At 44.3% G+C, this 15,867-nt stretch overlaps 1 protein-coding gene across 7 annotated transcripts in view; it reads right to left on the reverse strand.

The window, feature by feature from the left end:
• The window catches only part of AGBL1 (AGBL carboxypeptidase 1), an 822,820-nt gene that overhangs the window by 172,190 nt on the left and 634,763 nt on the right, over window positions 1-15,867 (reverse strand). For 3 of the 7 annotated variants that reach the window (XM_073226996.1, XM_073226995.1, XM_037000687.2), the window contains exon 23: window positions 8,462-10,703. The exons of 2 other annotated variants lie outside the window; for them this stretch is intronic. In XM_073226996.1, coding sequence (XP_073083097.1) covers window positions 10,508-10,703 — 196 coding nt within the window. In that variant the 3' untranslated portion in view covers window positions 8,462-10,507. Of the gene's footprint in view, window positions 1-8,461; window positions 10,704-15,867 lie in introns of those variants that run through there. 2 more of the 7 variants (XM_073226994.1, XR_012127046.1) reach the window with 2 other exon arrangements.

Below are 15,867 nucleotides of genomic sequence, written 5' to 3' on the forward strand. Positions count from 1 at the left end.
TGCTGTTTTGTTCCTTCAGTTTTCCTTTGTTCTTATACTCCACAAATGAGGGAAATCATTTGGTACTTGTCTTTCTCCACCTGGCTTATTTTACTGAGCATAATCCCCTCCAGCTCCATCCATATTGTTGCAAATGGTAGGATTTGTTTTCTTCTTATGGCTGAATAATATTCCATTGTATAGGTACCACATCTTCTTTATTCCTTCATCTACTGATGGACACTTAGGTTGCTTCCATATCTTGGCTATTGTAAATAGTGCTGCCATAAACATAACGGTGCATCTGTCTTTTTCAAACTGGGCTGCTGCATTCTTAGGGTAAATTCCTAAAAGTGGAATTCCTGGGTCAAATGGTATTTCTATTTTGAGCTTTTTGAGGAACCTCTATACTGCTTTCCACAATGGTTGAACTAATTTACATTCCCACCAGCAGTGTAGGAGGGGTTGTTTCTTTTTGGGAGGTATTACATGGTAGAACAAAGGAGATGGACACACACACTCAGTTCAGAGCCCAAGGTGGCCTCTCTCCTAGCTTCTTACTTTGCAAACACTACTGAATATCTCTGAGACTGTGTTTCTTAATCTACAAAATGGGGATAGTTACTTACTACTGTACAGGGATTTATGAATAATAAACCCTCCACCCAACAACTGGTACATGGCAGGTGCTCATGATAACTTAGTTGTGATTAACATCATTTTCGTATTCAAATAAATTGCTTGAAGCTTCCAAGCTATAGTGTGATGCCCTGGAAATTAACTTCCAGATTCCCTGCTTCCCCTGAATTCTCCTTGTCAACCTCTACCCACAGTCTTTTTATCTGAAACACACAATTTCATCTTCCATTTCCTCAAAATCCTAGGACATGGCTATTTGGGGCAGTAGACTCTTAAGGTTTGAGGGCATCGGGATGGTGTGAAATTAGATCCCACAAAAAAGGAAGCAGCTGTGTATTAAACACTAGACATCACTTCTTTATGAGTCAGGATTTCCCGTAAATCCTCTTTGCTCCTTGGGTTTGGGGAGGCCTCCTTCCCTCTCTCCCTGCCAGTGTACATGTCCTGATCTGATCCATTGCTATCTAATGCACAGCAGAGCAATTCAATCCTATATCCCAATAAGGCTCACATTTGCAAATCCACAAATTCATTAAACTGCTTTGCCAAACAGAGGGCCCATCTGCTTTGGAGGTCTACCCTTCACCACTGCGAGAACCTGAAGCAGCCAGACAGGGAGAGCGGAGGAGATTTCCACATGCTGACTTGCCCTGTTCTGGTCCCGCCATCCCACTGTCTCCTTGCACGATGCCTGAATGCACCTAACCCAGGGGCTGGCACAGGAAACATACTTGATAGCTGTTAGCTGCCTTTGCTTGCCTGGCCCTCTTGCAACATCACACCCCAAATTATCAGAGCAGAAAGTCATTTTGTTCGCAACCATGAGTGTGTGCAAAGAGGAAGCAGGCCCCAAATGCTGAGAGGCAAGGTCAACAAGAGCAGCCGGCCTGGGCCCAAGGAGAGGTCCAGCGGCAGGAGAGAGGCTGTGAAAGAACTCATTCTGAATGCCAACAAAGAGTCAGCGCTGAGTGGGTGGGTCAACTGTGCAGCCAAGAGGAAATAAGCCAGAGGGCACCCTCCCAGCTCTGCCTCATCTCAGGCATCCTGCCCTGGGTGGCACCACCCAGCTAGAGCTCTCTCCCCACCAGAGCCCCCTGAAAGGACAGTACTGCAGATGACACTGAAGTGGGTTCTTTACCACCCCACCGCCCAGGTTGCTGACTCAGTTCACCCCTCTCAACGCACGCACACCCCACTGACTTTTCAGTCTTCCTGTTTATGCTGTCACTTCATTTCATTATTTATTTTTAGCCCTGATTTCAGAAGCTTTTATTCTGCTGGGCACTGGCAGCATGTCAACCACACTGGTCTCGGCTCTGAAAAGATCATTGTACAGGCCTGGCCCCGGGCCCTCCAGGGACAGAGTGCTAGTGTGAACCACCTCATGCTGTCTCTTCACCCGCCTGGAGGAACCCACAGGCTGGCCTGCACCGTGTCAACGGATATTAGAAATAGAAGCGACTTCAGATTTCACCTGGTCCAGCTCTCCAGCGGAGAAACTGAGACCTGGAGAGATGAAGGGTCATCCCCAAGGGCATGCATTGAAGTGCTAGAGCTGGGCCTCAAACTGTGCATTCTTAATTTCTGGTCAAACGGTCTTTCCCATATGCTAGGGAGTAACGCACAGTACAAAAGCATCAGTTCCTAAATTTCAAGGCAGCTGGCTACCAGAGTACCGGCTCCATTTTTATTATTTACATATTTATTCTGCATTCTGAATGCACTTACATCCATGAGAAAACCCAAAGGCGAGGATTAGGACATCAGTGGGTGCTCGTCCCGTTGTGCCCAGAGATCCTCTATTTGTCATTGTTTTTCCTTAAGAAATGCGAAAGCATTTTTCCCAGGAGCCAGGAGCGGCAGCCTGGTGTGGCCTGCCTCCTTGGACAGGCTGCGGTAGCAGCAGTGAAGAAGGGACATGCTTCAGTTCCCAGGACAATGCTCTCTTTGACTGGGAATATACCACGGCAGAATTACAAGTGTGCAAGAATAAACAAGGCTGGAGTCAATCTAAAGTTGTTTTACACTCTGTTTTATTAAAGTCAATGCATTTCCGTTCCTATGTGCAGCGCCTAGGTTTGCTTAATTGTAGACACTCAGGGTGAATGCTAATGGGGGCAGAGGACAGTCGTGATTGGAAACCAAGGCCCTTTTCTGACCTCTACAGGCCATCTGGGGGAAAAAAGGAAGCTGTTTCTGGAAAATCACAGAGCAGGAAGCACCACAGACCAGGGCACTGAGAGACGTTTTTCCAGGGCGCTTCCTTGCTGCTCTGGGTGTGCTGGACACAGGAGTGTCCTACTTTCCTGCAACTCTTGTGATTAATAGGTAACTGAGGCAACAGGGAGGAGGGCTTTCTCAGGAGACTTTGGCATGCAAATTAAGATCTCAATCATTCAATATATATTTAAGGGCCCAACATGTGTTGGGCACAGTGCTAGGCCCTCAGGATAGGGCAGTGAACAGCACGTCTGTGTTCTCCGAGAACCCACTGGCAATACAATGCAACAAAAGCCATCAGAGGGTATCTACAAGATGTTCTGGGAACTTGGGTCACTGAGGACTGCCTGGAGGGGGATACATTTAGGCACAGAGGTGGAAACAAAGAGGACAAAAGAGGAAGGCACTTTCTGAAAACAGGAAGTTTCAGCTGGGGTTTATGTGAAGAGAGGCTACCAGAAAGCTAGCGAGTGGCTGGATCAGGAAGGGCTCAAATGCCTTGTCCTTGGGACCCTGGGGGGCTGCTGAAAGGTCGTCAGCAGCAGCAATAGAAACACATTTTCATTCCAAGTATCATCTGCCTGTGCAGGGAAGACAGGCTTGGAGAGGAGGCAAAATCGAAGGTGATGAGAGTGGTGGGGAAATCGTTGCTGAAACCCAGGTGGGAAGTGAAGGAAGAAGAGAGAGCAGCAGGCAGACCCAGACCAAAGCTGAGAAGTAGGCTTGACGAGACCAGGGATCGCGCCCGTTCAGCGAGATGTGACCGCCCGCCTTGCTGGGCCACGTGCTGGGCACACAGAGAAACCAGGCAACCCAGAGTCCCACTGACATGACCAAGTTTAGGAACCTGGAAGCAGACACGGCGGAGGAGATCATGAACATCTGGCTTTGAGGTGGAGTGGCGCGTCCTGCAATGATGCCCGGTGTGAGTTATTTATATTTGAGTCAAGGGTTGGAGACACCACCACAACGTCCCTTCCTAGAGACAGAATTGCTTGGTGGCATCTGAAAGGCTATTTTATGGGTCTCGGAAGAGACATTTTCCTCAGAATGCAGACTCAGGTGTCAGACTGTGTGAAAATCATGAACCTCTGGCTTTTGAGCTGTGTAATCTTGGTAAGTCCTTACCTTCTTCACACCTCAGCATCCTCACCTACAACGTGAGTGTAACAAGACAGCTTGCCTCATAGGGTTAGGCTGTGACGCATAAACATGCCAATCTAAGCAGTGGTCTTAGACTGCTGTACGTGGTAGGTTTTCATATCTGGCACATGTTCACTGTAACTGTCACAGGTCAGTTTATGTTCACCTCCTCTGAGGAAATGGGAGGATACGGTGGGAAGTCAGGCTCCCCTGGGAGCAGAGTCCAGCCCCATCCCTCGCTGAAGTGTCCCTTTCAGTACAGCTGATCCTTATTTTGGAAATGGCAATAATAATGTCCATCTATTGCACCAAATGGCAGTAAGAACTGAAATGAGGGGCTATGAGCACAGTAGGGACACAGGCCAGCTTTTCCTCCCCAAATACCTTCTAGAATAACTTCTTCGGATTGAAGTATGGGTGGGGCCTGGTTAATATTATTATATTCAAGAATGTCCACGTCCTGGACAGCAGGACTGCCGGCCTCTGCTTCCTCACTCCTTCCAGCCAGCACCGAACTGACCTCAGTGCCACTTCTCACCCTGATGCCCAAAGACCAGGCCATACTCAGACACCTCAACTGAACTGCACCAAAGAATGATACTTAATTATTATCATGATTTTATCAGGGAGGGGTCATAGTGGTCATAATACTTGTCTTTTTTTAAGACATCATTTTAACCCCAAAGGCCCTATAAAAGACTATAAGAGATCATTGAGAGCTCCTCATGAGAATAACTAGTTGGAGCAGCTCAAGATACACATGTCAGACCAGTTTATATCATGTACTGATGACAGAGGGCCTCACCTCCTACCAAAATTTCTCCACCTCCATTTCTGCATGACAGCATGGTGTAGCATCATCATTCAGCTCTCCCCTGCCTTGACATTCATGTGTCTGGTGCTGAACCTTCCTTCACTCACTTTGTTTTCTTGTTTAAAGCCTGGGAGTATGTGTCTGTGTGTGTGGTGGGGGCAGAGAGGGGGTTAGGGAAGTCAAGCTCAATTTCAGCCCCATTGGGTTGGAATGTGTGCGACAGATGATCTAAGTTATATACTGTCGCATATTTTTTTATGATTAGGCACTGAAAATCTGCAATACAATCCATTTTTATCAAAAAATCTAAACAAAACTTTTTTTCAAAAGTCCATTGGGCACACATGAAGCCAAACTGAAGGTGAACGAAAAAGGGCATCTCTGGGGAGGACAGCAGCAGGCTCTAGACCTACCGAATTATTTTTGCCCCTGAAAAGCTTTCACAGTGGGTAACCAGGCTACTGTCTGTGTGTCTTTCTGAGACTGGAGCCTGCAGCAAGCTGGAGCAGGTTGTCCCAGCGGGACAACAGGAATCCATCATTCTAATGCAAATGCAAATGATCAGACACATCGTGCCGGCCACTGCCCTGCGTCCCTAACACGGATGACTAATGTCAGCCATTCTAAGGAAGCTCTTTCTCTTGGCAAAGAGCAGAAGCTCCCCTTGGAATATGAAACTGACTCCCCGGCTCAGTTGTCCAGGCTGGGAAATGGAAGCTGTGTGTGAGAATGTCTCCCCTTTAGGGTGTGACATGACCTCACTTGTGTTGGCAACCCTTAATGTGAGCTTGTAGCTCAAGGATTAGGTTATTTTCAAACGTCCTTTATGGCTCTGAATCCTTTTACTGGAGGCCCAAAAGGAACTGGAGTCAATAGATGCAATTCCCACACCCTCATGCCTGAGGGTCCCGTAGGCAGCCAAGTTGGCGCATTGCACATGGAGCCGTATGCCAGTTCTCACCAAAGTGAGCCTACGGTCCAGAGCCCCTGATGAATACTGCAGCCACCAGAGATTCTTAGGGACTCTGCTCCTCTATTCTCACTGCTCTATCTAAACATTTGCACAACACAGGGAAGGACAAGGTCACCCTGCCCCTTGTTAAGCTCGCCCTACATGGGAAACAGTCTTCTATAGCAACCACCACCTTGAGAGACCAGGCTGTACTTGAGCTAGATGCCCTTTTCAGGAAACCAATCACCCTTCCTATAAAACAAGCTCTAGAGGAATTTAAGGAAATGTATGAGATTTCATTGAGACATTGGATGTCTACATTTGAGGCTGGGGGAAAGATACATTTTTGACTGCCTTCAAGTATATTAGTGCTGGAAGAGATAGAAAGATACAGCAGGGACATGCATCTCAAGAGTTCTCCGTGCACTGGCCTATAGGGTGGGCTGTAAAAATGCATAAATAAAATTATATATAGCAAGCATGCTATAAAAGGGACATATGCATAGTACTATAGGGGCACAGAAGAAAGATTATATAGCTTTGCTTAGGTGATTAGGAAAGGTTTTACGAAAGAAACGTGATATTTGAACTGGATCTCAAAACCCCCAAATGATATAATGAGAGTTGCTTATCAGAGACAGAAGAAAACTGTGAAAGGGTTTGAAAAAGCAAATAGAGCTTCTAGGGAGCTACATGGCTCAAGAAGTGGTGTGTGTGCATCTGTGTGCATGTCCACGCACATGCACACAGGTGGTGAGGCAGATTAACCTACATCCCAGGCAGACTGAAGAGATCAGGGGATGGTGGGAACTGAGTCTGTAGAGGAGAACAGGGCCAGGTGGCAAAGACGTCTAGGCTCCCTCCTGCAGGACATATGAAGCCAGAGACTTTCCTGCTTCAGGGAATTGTCAAGAAGAGCCAGCGGATGCCACTGTGAGGGGTCATGGAAGCACGACCCTTTGGAGATCATAAGCAGCCTCGTGTTTTCCTACTACCAAGAGGACAATCCTAGAGGTGAAAAAAGTGAGCTCTCTACCTTTGGCCATCAGAGGAAGTGCTCAAGGCTGCCCCAGGCAACTGCAGGACCCCACAATGCAGTCCACACCCTGCCCTGTAGACAGAAGCTGGAACAGGACAGCTGTGCACAGAGCCTGGCCCCCATCAGCTCTTTAGACTCCCATCCCCTCTGCACACTGTAAACCACATCTGTTTCCCATCAGAGCCTACAACTCTCTGGAATTCTTGAGTCATCTCATTTGGCTCTGAGTTCTGAAGGACATGTTTTGCAGAATACTTTACCATGCCAGGCAGGAAGAGCTGGCAGAGAGTCCTTCCCACCCGCCCAGACTGAAGATTGGTGAGGCGGGACACAGAGTGGCCCCCGGTCCTCCCAGAAAGGGCAGGGGGTCTGGTCTCTCCCACTCCCCTGTTCCCTCCAAGCAACTCCTCAGCTGACTGGCACCCGGGCTCAGTGGCTGAGGACCGACCCCCACCCAGGTCCCTAGAACTCTGCATGTATACCTGTCCTCCTGCTGAGGGACCTCTGGCTTATAGGGGTCCTTTCCAACTTCACAGGCCCTCAGGATTCTAAGTGGCTCCAAATTGCACGCATTTTCTCTCAACTCACCACAAACCTGTTGATCTTCAAATATGATGACATCACATCCAAAGTACTCCTCAGACTGCTGAATGACCAGCATAGCTAAGAAGCCAATCGGTGAGTCGTGAACAAGCGGGCAGTGGTACTGATACATACTGATACATTGGACCACTTTCTGGATGGTGGGATTAAGGCAAAGTGTTACATATAGCTTTGTATACATAGGTACATACAGAGAAGATGTTCTCCTTTTCCTGTCCTTATTGCTGACATCAGACCTGGACGTGCGTCTGTTGAAAATGCTGTCTCCCCCAGCACATTCAGAATAAAGTTCAACCTTTTCATCAGGCATGTCAAATGCTGCTTGATTAGATTGATGCCAATCTCAACTTCATTCTTGTCTCTCTCCCCTTTCCCCATGTATAAACATATCCTTTAAACCATCACACTAAGCATGTTATTTCATGTTCTAACCCTACCACAGGGCCTTTGCACAAACCTTTCCCATTTCTTAGCATGTCTTTTCTCTCCTTTTTACTTGCACATCTTTCAAGAATCACCCAAATTATCATCTTTTGGTAGACATTTCCCACCACTGCTGTCCCCATTAGATTAGGTGATTCCATATTATCCTCTGCATAGCTCCATAATGGCCCCTGTATTAAAATATTTATTTTTCATCTCCCACTGAACTATGAGTAACTTGAAAGCACACAATGGGTCTTTCTGTGTCCTTAGAGTGTAGAAAAGTGTATGACATATAGTAGGTGTTTAATATACGATTGTTACATGGATGAATTGAATATTTCATGAACTTTTCTAAACATGCCACAGAGAAATTGACCTGTCCTCGCCATTTCTCTCAAAAACATGTTAGATGACTAGGAACTAATCCTACAAACTATTTGAGCCAAGGTACAAATAAGTGATGAAGACAGTATTATTTCCATCTCTCCCAGCATTTATGTTTTCAACCATTTCATCTTCTTGACTCCTCGAAGCAGGAAACAAAGAGAAACATTATGTGATCCTCTATTTTATAGCGGAAATTTTGACTATGAGCAAAGTGAAAGGATGTTATTAGCTTGGATTTGAAGTCAGCATCTTTGTTATTTCCCTCAAACCTCTTACATATGTTACAAAACTCTGAATGTCCTCCTATAAAGGGTGGATGTGTGATTTCTGAACAAAGAAATTTCTGAGCAAAGATATTGGAAGAGTTGGAAAAAGAAGCAATTACCAGTACTAATAGTAATAATGATATACAACTCCCAAATTATAGCACGCATGCCTTTCTCCTCTCCCAGGGGACTAAATCATGGCAACATTTTGTTCTGTGGTTCCCTGCTGGTCTGAAGGTATGGGCTATGAGTTTTCTCTGAAGTTATTCTGTTTCTAAAATCTCTTGGTGGTGATTGGTATATCAGGAAAAGCTCTTTGGCAGGTATTTGATTCCCAAAATACATTATTCCCTTTAATATTAAAATCCCACATTTTTAGCTGGACCCACCTCAAATAAAGATTGTATTTTCTGGCCTTTCTTGTAGCCACTTGTGGTCACAGGACCACTTTCTGGATGGTGGGATTAAGGCAAAGTGTTACATATAGCTTTGTATATATAGGTACATACAGAGAAGATGTTCTCCTTTTCCTGTCCTTATTGCTGACTGGGATATAGATGCAAAGGCTGATACTCAGCAGCCATCTTAGACTAAGAGTAAAGCAACAGAGCAGATCTAGAAAGCCATAGAAGCACGGGCCTGACACTATATGCCCATGATACTAGCCCTGGCCTGTCTACATCTGGAATTCTGTTTGAAAGATGACTAGACTTTCATCTTTCAAAAGCTACTGCTATTTTGGATTTTCCATCTCTCCCAGCCAAAATGAATAATCCTAACTAAATATACATGGCATCTGGACAAACAAAATTGGACCTAACATATTTTCTCCATCTAATCTCCCATTCTACATCTGCCTTCCACATCCCTTTTCATCCTTTCTGAGTGGGCCCTGTGCTCCTTGTCATGTGCGTCTCTAGGCTGCTCCCCTCTGCCTGCGGAAGGGCCTTGTTCCAGCTTCACTTATTTTTAGCCATCCCAGCCTCCGAGGCTCTGCTCCTATGGAACCGCCTTCCTAGATGCCCCTCCAGGAAGAGAAAATGTCTCCCAACCATGTTACTCTAGAGACTGTTATTTTGTAACTATGAGAATATTTAAACGGAATGCTCTGCTTGGGTGAAGGGGAAAATAAGCCAACTTCATTGAGTCTAGCATGTGCCAAACATTTTATATATTATCTCTTTCACCTTCAAAATAACTTTTGATATAGATATGCTCATCTCCATTGTATATATAAGAAAACTGAGGTTTGAGGAGATTTGATTACTTGCCTAAGTTCTCATAGTATGTAACTGCCAAGTCCTAGATATGAGCCACATCTGTCTGAGTCTGAAATGAATGATTTTCCCACTATGTCTTGTGCCTCCTGTCTTATTACTAGTGGCCTAAATTCACAGGATTTTAAAATTTGTAAAGACCAATGGTCATGTCTCATTCAGCATTGTGACCCTTCTCTAGAATCTAGGAAGGCTCCTGGCCTTGTACTGAATCTGTAAAATATATACATTAAGACAGACCAAGGAATGACACTCACACAACCTTTTGTATTCAATCACCTGGCAAGTGAAGACCCTGCCAAGACCGTCAGAGTCTCAGTGGGCTTCATGGTTTCTGCTGATTTGCTCAGATGCAATGGCAGGGAGACAACAATAAGACTTAACACCCATAGAACAACTCAAACAATTTAGAATTCTGGTTGAGAAGCCGAGAAGAAAGCCCACGTCCTCTTAATTCTATCCACTGCAATTTCCAGCACAGAGCAAGGTTGAAAGGATCCATGATAATCTGAGGGTCTCATTCTGGAACAACAGCAGCTTGTACAGTCTCCAAAGGCCATTTAACTATGTGTGCAACGTGGTATAAATACGAAGCAGTCAGCCTTTTACGCATAGTGAGACTAGAACAAAATCTAGAAATAGGGTTGCTGAGCTCACATGGGCTGGCTTTTTGTACCAACGTTACGTGTGTCTGATGGAGAAGAAACGACAGAGCTGCTAGTCCAAGGGTTAGAGACGCAGACCAGGCTGGGGAGCTTGGGGCTACAGGGCGGCGTTTCCTCCCTCCCCCGGCCCCCCGTCCTCTTCCTCTCCCTTGTTGAAGGCACACTCCTGGATCTGTCGGTCCAGCTCAGAGAAGCTCTCTGCCCGGTCTGAGCTCCCGTCTGTACCGTAATCGATCTCCTCCATGCAAAAGGGCTCATCGTCCAGGTCTGAGGTGGCACTGCTGCGGAGGCATCTGCCGCAGGTTCCCAGGAAACGTGGGGAAGAAAGGGAAGAGAGGCGAGGAAGGGAGGGAGATGGAAAAGGAGGTAAAATGTAGGAGGGAAGGCAGTGAAGGAGAGGGAAACGAAAAGAGAAATTATGCAAAGGAAGGAACATTGACATTAATTGGAAAAGGAGAGGGGTTATCTTCTCTGAGGTTCCATCCCCACAGCTCCTGGTCCTTTAAAGGGGCTGCATACCCAGCCCCCTGGGCCCTCAGTCACGTCCTTGAGATGGGGCCAGGGAATCATATACGATCTTTGGGTTTCCTTCTTCCACTGACAGCAAATCTGCATTTCTAAGTCCACTCAGAGGATTTCCAGGCAGAGGATGTGGACAACCTCACATCTTTACGATCTTTGGGGTCCTTTAGACTCAAACTGAAAGACCAGAGGAGGCTGTCACCGAGTATCTGAGAATATCATGTCATCTATGCCTAGGAAGGAGTGGGACTGGAATTCAGGTAGGTAAGAGTGAAAATACCTGCGTCACACTCTAGCTCAGAGCACCGTGGGTACATTGCATAGCTCTCCTTCATCGTGATGAATGTGTTATTAGAACTGGAAAAATTAATCCAGGTTGAAATTAATAAGGGGGAGAATGGAGAATAGGTGGGCAAACAGAATTCTCTCCCTACTATGTGTGTAGTTCCCTATAATCTTTCTATCACCTTTTATATTAGTTTACTCACAACTGGAATATCAACAGCGGATGGCCAGTGAGAAATAGAAAAGGACAATAGGAATGGATAACAACCCTTGACCACATACTGTGAGCAAGGGAAATTTCTCCCCAAGGAGTTGTGTATCTACCTCATTTGCATGAAGTATCTTCTTCCCTGAAGACATTCTAATCACTCTCTACTTAGGACTTAACCAATTGGGATTAACTGTGCTGGGGTTTCTATTCTGTGATTTATGGAAGGCAAGCACTTCGTAAGTCAGGCAGAGCTGTTCATCCACCTGCCTCGCCATAAACAATGAAAATGGGTAATCACAGGCATGGTTACGTGTTAGCTTGGGAAATGAATCAGAGGCCAGTTTCTTAATTGTCTCCTGAGTGATGGGAGCTGCTTCCATGCTCTCCATGCCCTCAGTACCCTAAACAGAAGGTCTGGTGGGATCCTGCCTGAAGGGAGAGGAAGGGGAAGACATATGAAGCTTGTTTCCACAGCACCACAGCATTAAGTTGTTATCATATTTTACTGGCAGGATTGTGGGTGATAAAGTAGTTGAATAAAGAAAGGCAAGAGCTCAAGTCGTCAAGAACACTGAGTGCCTGTGACTCGGCTGTCACCATCCCAGGGACTGAGCTGACAGTGCTGTCCAATGTCACGAGTGTGGGTTTAAATCCTGGCTATGGGGCTTTGGGAAGCCCTGGAACCTCACAGAATGGCAACGATGATACCTCCAGAGCGGTGAACACTAAATGAGAAAATACACAGATGCTTCTAGCAGAGTACCCTGCGAGACAAGGGCGATCGGCACAGTGCTACTGCGCTACTGCGGGTCCTAAAGAAGAGGCTGAAACACCATGTCGAAGCAGAGTGTGCCGTGAGATTTGTTGTCACACCTGGGTTCCCGCAATAACTCCTGCAAAACCATTCAAATCAGCTCTGCAAATAACTTCGCTAAAACATACTTTTTATCATGCCCCTTCCAGATTCAGGAGCTTGCAATAATTCTCCCTCACTCATTAATGCAATGCGAGTATCAATGGATAGGATGTTCCTAACAGGTCCAGTTGGCAGGTATCCATGAGTAAACAACCAGGTCAGTCTTCTCCTACGGAGGCCCTGCCTTTCGTCCACTGTGGAATCTGCTCCGGTCACTCAGGAAGTGGGCCTTTCCCACTGCAGTCAAGTAGCCAGGCTGTTCTTGCTGCGCTTATTCAAACGAACCAGACGGAATGGCGCTCCTCTCCTTTACTCACATAACTGATTTCTTATACCCAAAATGATCTTCCAACTCAACATCCAACAAAATAAAATACATTATTTTTTAAAAGCTCATCTTAATTTCCACGAAATGACTGTTTTGATAACTCCATTTCCTTGGAAATTCCCTCTAAAGATTCATCTTTACATATTCACTTAGCTTGTTCTGATCCCGAATAATGTTTGTAGTCTTATTCTGAACAAGGTCCACGCCTGTCTCTGATGCATGTTCATGTTAGCCTGTTGAACACTGAGCATGTGCTGAGAACACAGAAGACATGGCAAGTTGCCAGACTGAACATATAGCAGGTATCTATGTAGAAAAATCTATAGTTTGGATATCTTTTGGGGAATTCTTATTTTTTTCTTGATTTCTTTTCCAAAGGTTTTATATATGAATTGACTGTAATCATCACATTGGTGCAGGTTAGTGATATCAAAGAAATATGGTTTTCTTTGTCATTCATATGCATATAAGTAAACATAGTATATGTCATAAATACAACATATGATCAATATATATATAATAGACAATGTAAGAGGGCCTAAAATAGTTTGTGTTTCCCACTTATTTGCCCAAGTGCTGTGTAAGTATCAGATAAGTTAGGGAATCAAATTATGTATCCAGGACTTCCACTTCTGTATTGACAGAGAAGGATTTCTCCCTTTTCTGCCTCACAAATTACCCTGGATATTACATATAAAACAAACATAAGGAAAACTCTGAACTGTGGGTGAAATATGGAGAGAAGAGGGGGATCAGATAGGGGTCTCAGGACCTGAAGGCCAGTATGGCGGTGACTTCCTGTGGTGTTCTTCGCCTCATGTATCCCAGCCTTGGAGTTGGAGGACCTGACCGCCTGGGAATGCTAACAGGTGCGGATTAAAGAGCCCTAATAGCAGCTAGCTCGCTCTCGGCAAATAATGAGGAAAGAGGCAGCCTAGCAAGACAAGTTTAAACTATAATAGCTCTACTCTAGCCAAACACCACAGGAAAACCAGCATCTCAAACCCCATAGGGCCAACAAAGCAGGGAGCCCAGATTTCTACTTTCAACAGACTGAAATGAGGTACCCACAATCCCCTTCTCTCCCCTATGAGGAGCATCAGAGAAGACAGAACAGGAAGCCTGACCCAATGTGCAGTAATGAGGTCCCTTACCCTCACTCCCAGTGGCACCATATGGGGAGCCTGAGCTTCCACACACAAAACTGTCGGTACCAAGACTGTCCTCTGTCACTGTCACTGTCAGTGGGCGGCAGTGACAAGGCCCTCCTGCCCTTTCCACCCAGGTGGTATCAGTGAAGGCCCATTGGAGAGCTGAGACTCTCACCACTGCCCACCAGTGACAGGAGTACTCACAGAACTGGGTGTTGATGTGGCTTAATGGGGAAACTAGACCGTCACCCCCACCTGGCTATAACAAGGTCCTTCTTGATCCTGTCTGAGGGCTATCAGAGGAGGCCAGTTAAACACAATATTTAAATGAGATCCTCATCCCAGAGTATAACACTTCAAATGTCCAACTTTCAATATAAAATCATTCATCAAACCAAGAATCAGGACAACCAATAGGTGCCAACAACAGCATGCTATAGATTTAAGAATTATGTAACAAGGATTTTAAAGCAGACATCATACAAGAGCTCCACTGAGTAATTCTGGGCCTGCATGAACAAAAACAGAATGTCTCAGTAAGGAAATAGAAAATGTCAGCCAAAAGAAAAAATACATATATAGCTATGGTATAAATAAATATATCTAAATAAATATATGTGGGCTATAAAGAAAAATCAAATAAAATTTTAGAAGTGAGAAGTATTCAATAATAAATAGAAAACTTGGCAAAGAAACAGTCTCAGCAAAGAAAGACATGACATACTAAATAAAAATGTCAATGGGTGAGTTCAAAAGCAGAATGGAAAGGACAGAGGAAAGAGTCAGTAAACTTGAAAGTAAAAGAACAGAAATCACTCAACCTGAACAGCATTGAAAACAGACTAAATTAATGAGCAAAACATCAAGACCCTGTGAGACTGTAACAAAAGATCTAACATTCATTTAATCAGGACCCCAAAAGAGAAGCTGATAAAGTATTCAAAGTAGTAATGCCTGAAAACTTCTTGCATTTTGCAAAAGACACAACCTGCAACTACAAGAACCTGAGCAAACCCCAAACAGATAAATCCAAAGACACACCAAGAAAGATTAGAGCCAACCTTCTGAAAACTAAAAATACATTAAAAATCCTGAAAGCTTTGAGAGAGAAACTTAAGGGGAAGGATGCTATAGAGGAAACATAATTTGAATGTCAGCAAAGTCCTCATCAGAACCCACAGAGGCTAGGAGAAATGGAACACTTGTTTTTCATAATGAAAAGAAAAGGACTTTACACCTAAAATTCTAGAACCAGAAAAACTATCCTTCAAAAATGCAGGGAAAATGATGACATTCTTATGTGAAATAAAGTTTTGAGAATTTGTTGCCACCAGACCTACCCTGTAAGAACAGCTAAGGGCAAATCCTCTAAGCAGAAGTAAAATAATAAAAGAAGGAATTTGGGGACATAAGAAAGGGAGAGATTGTTAAAATATGGATAAATTCAATAGATTTTCCTTTTCCTCCTGAGTTATTAAAATAATGTTTGATGGTTGAAGCAAAAATAATGAAATTGTGTGATGTGGTTCTCATTGTATTATATAAATGTTTAAGATAATTATGTAATAAATGGTAGGTCAAAAATGTAGATGGAAGTAAATTTTCTACATTTTGCTTGAACTGGCAATAGCGTGATGCCAGGAGGTTATAATAACTTATGTGTATATAATGTAATATCTACAGCACTAAAAAATTATACATAGAGATATACTCAAGATCCTACTGAAAAATCAAAATGAAATTCTAAGAAAAATCTACTCACAGAAGACAGGAGAAAGGAAATAAAGATTAAAGTAAGAAAAAGAGAACAAATAGCAAAACAATAAAATGGAAGACTTACCTCTAACATATCAATAATGTCAAGTGGAAATTGTCTAAATACACCATTTAACTAAAAGAGAGATTGTCAGAGCAGTTCAAGAAATATGATCCAACTGTAGATTGTCTATAATGATTCATTTAAAATATAATGGAATAGGTGGACTGAAAGTAAAAGAATGGAAAAGATATACCATTTAAACATTAATTAAAGAAAAGCAGAAGT

Source organism: Manis javanica, chromosome 18 (assembly GCF_040802235.1).
Source record: "Manis javanica isolate MJ-LG chromosome 18, MJ_LKY, whole genome shotgun sequence".
Classification (NCBI taxonomy): Eukaryota; Metazoa; Chordata; class Mammalia; order Pholidota; family Manidae; genus Manis; species Manis javanica.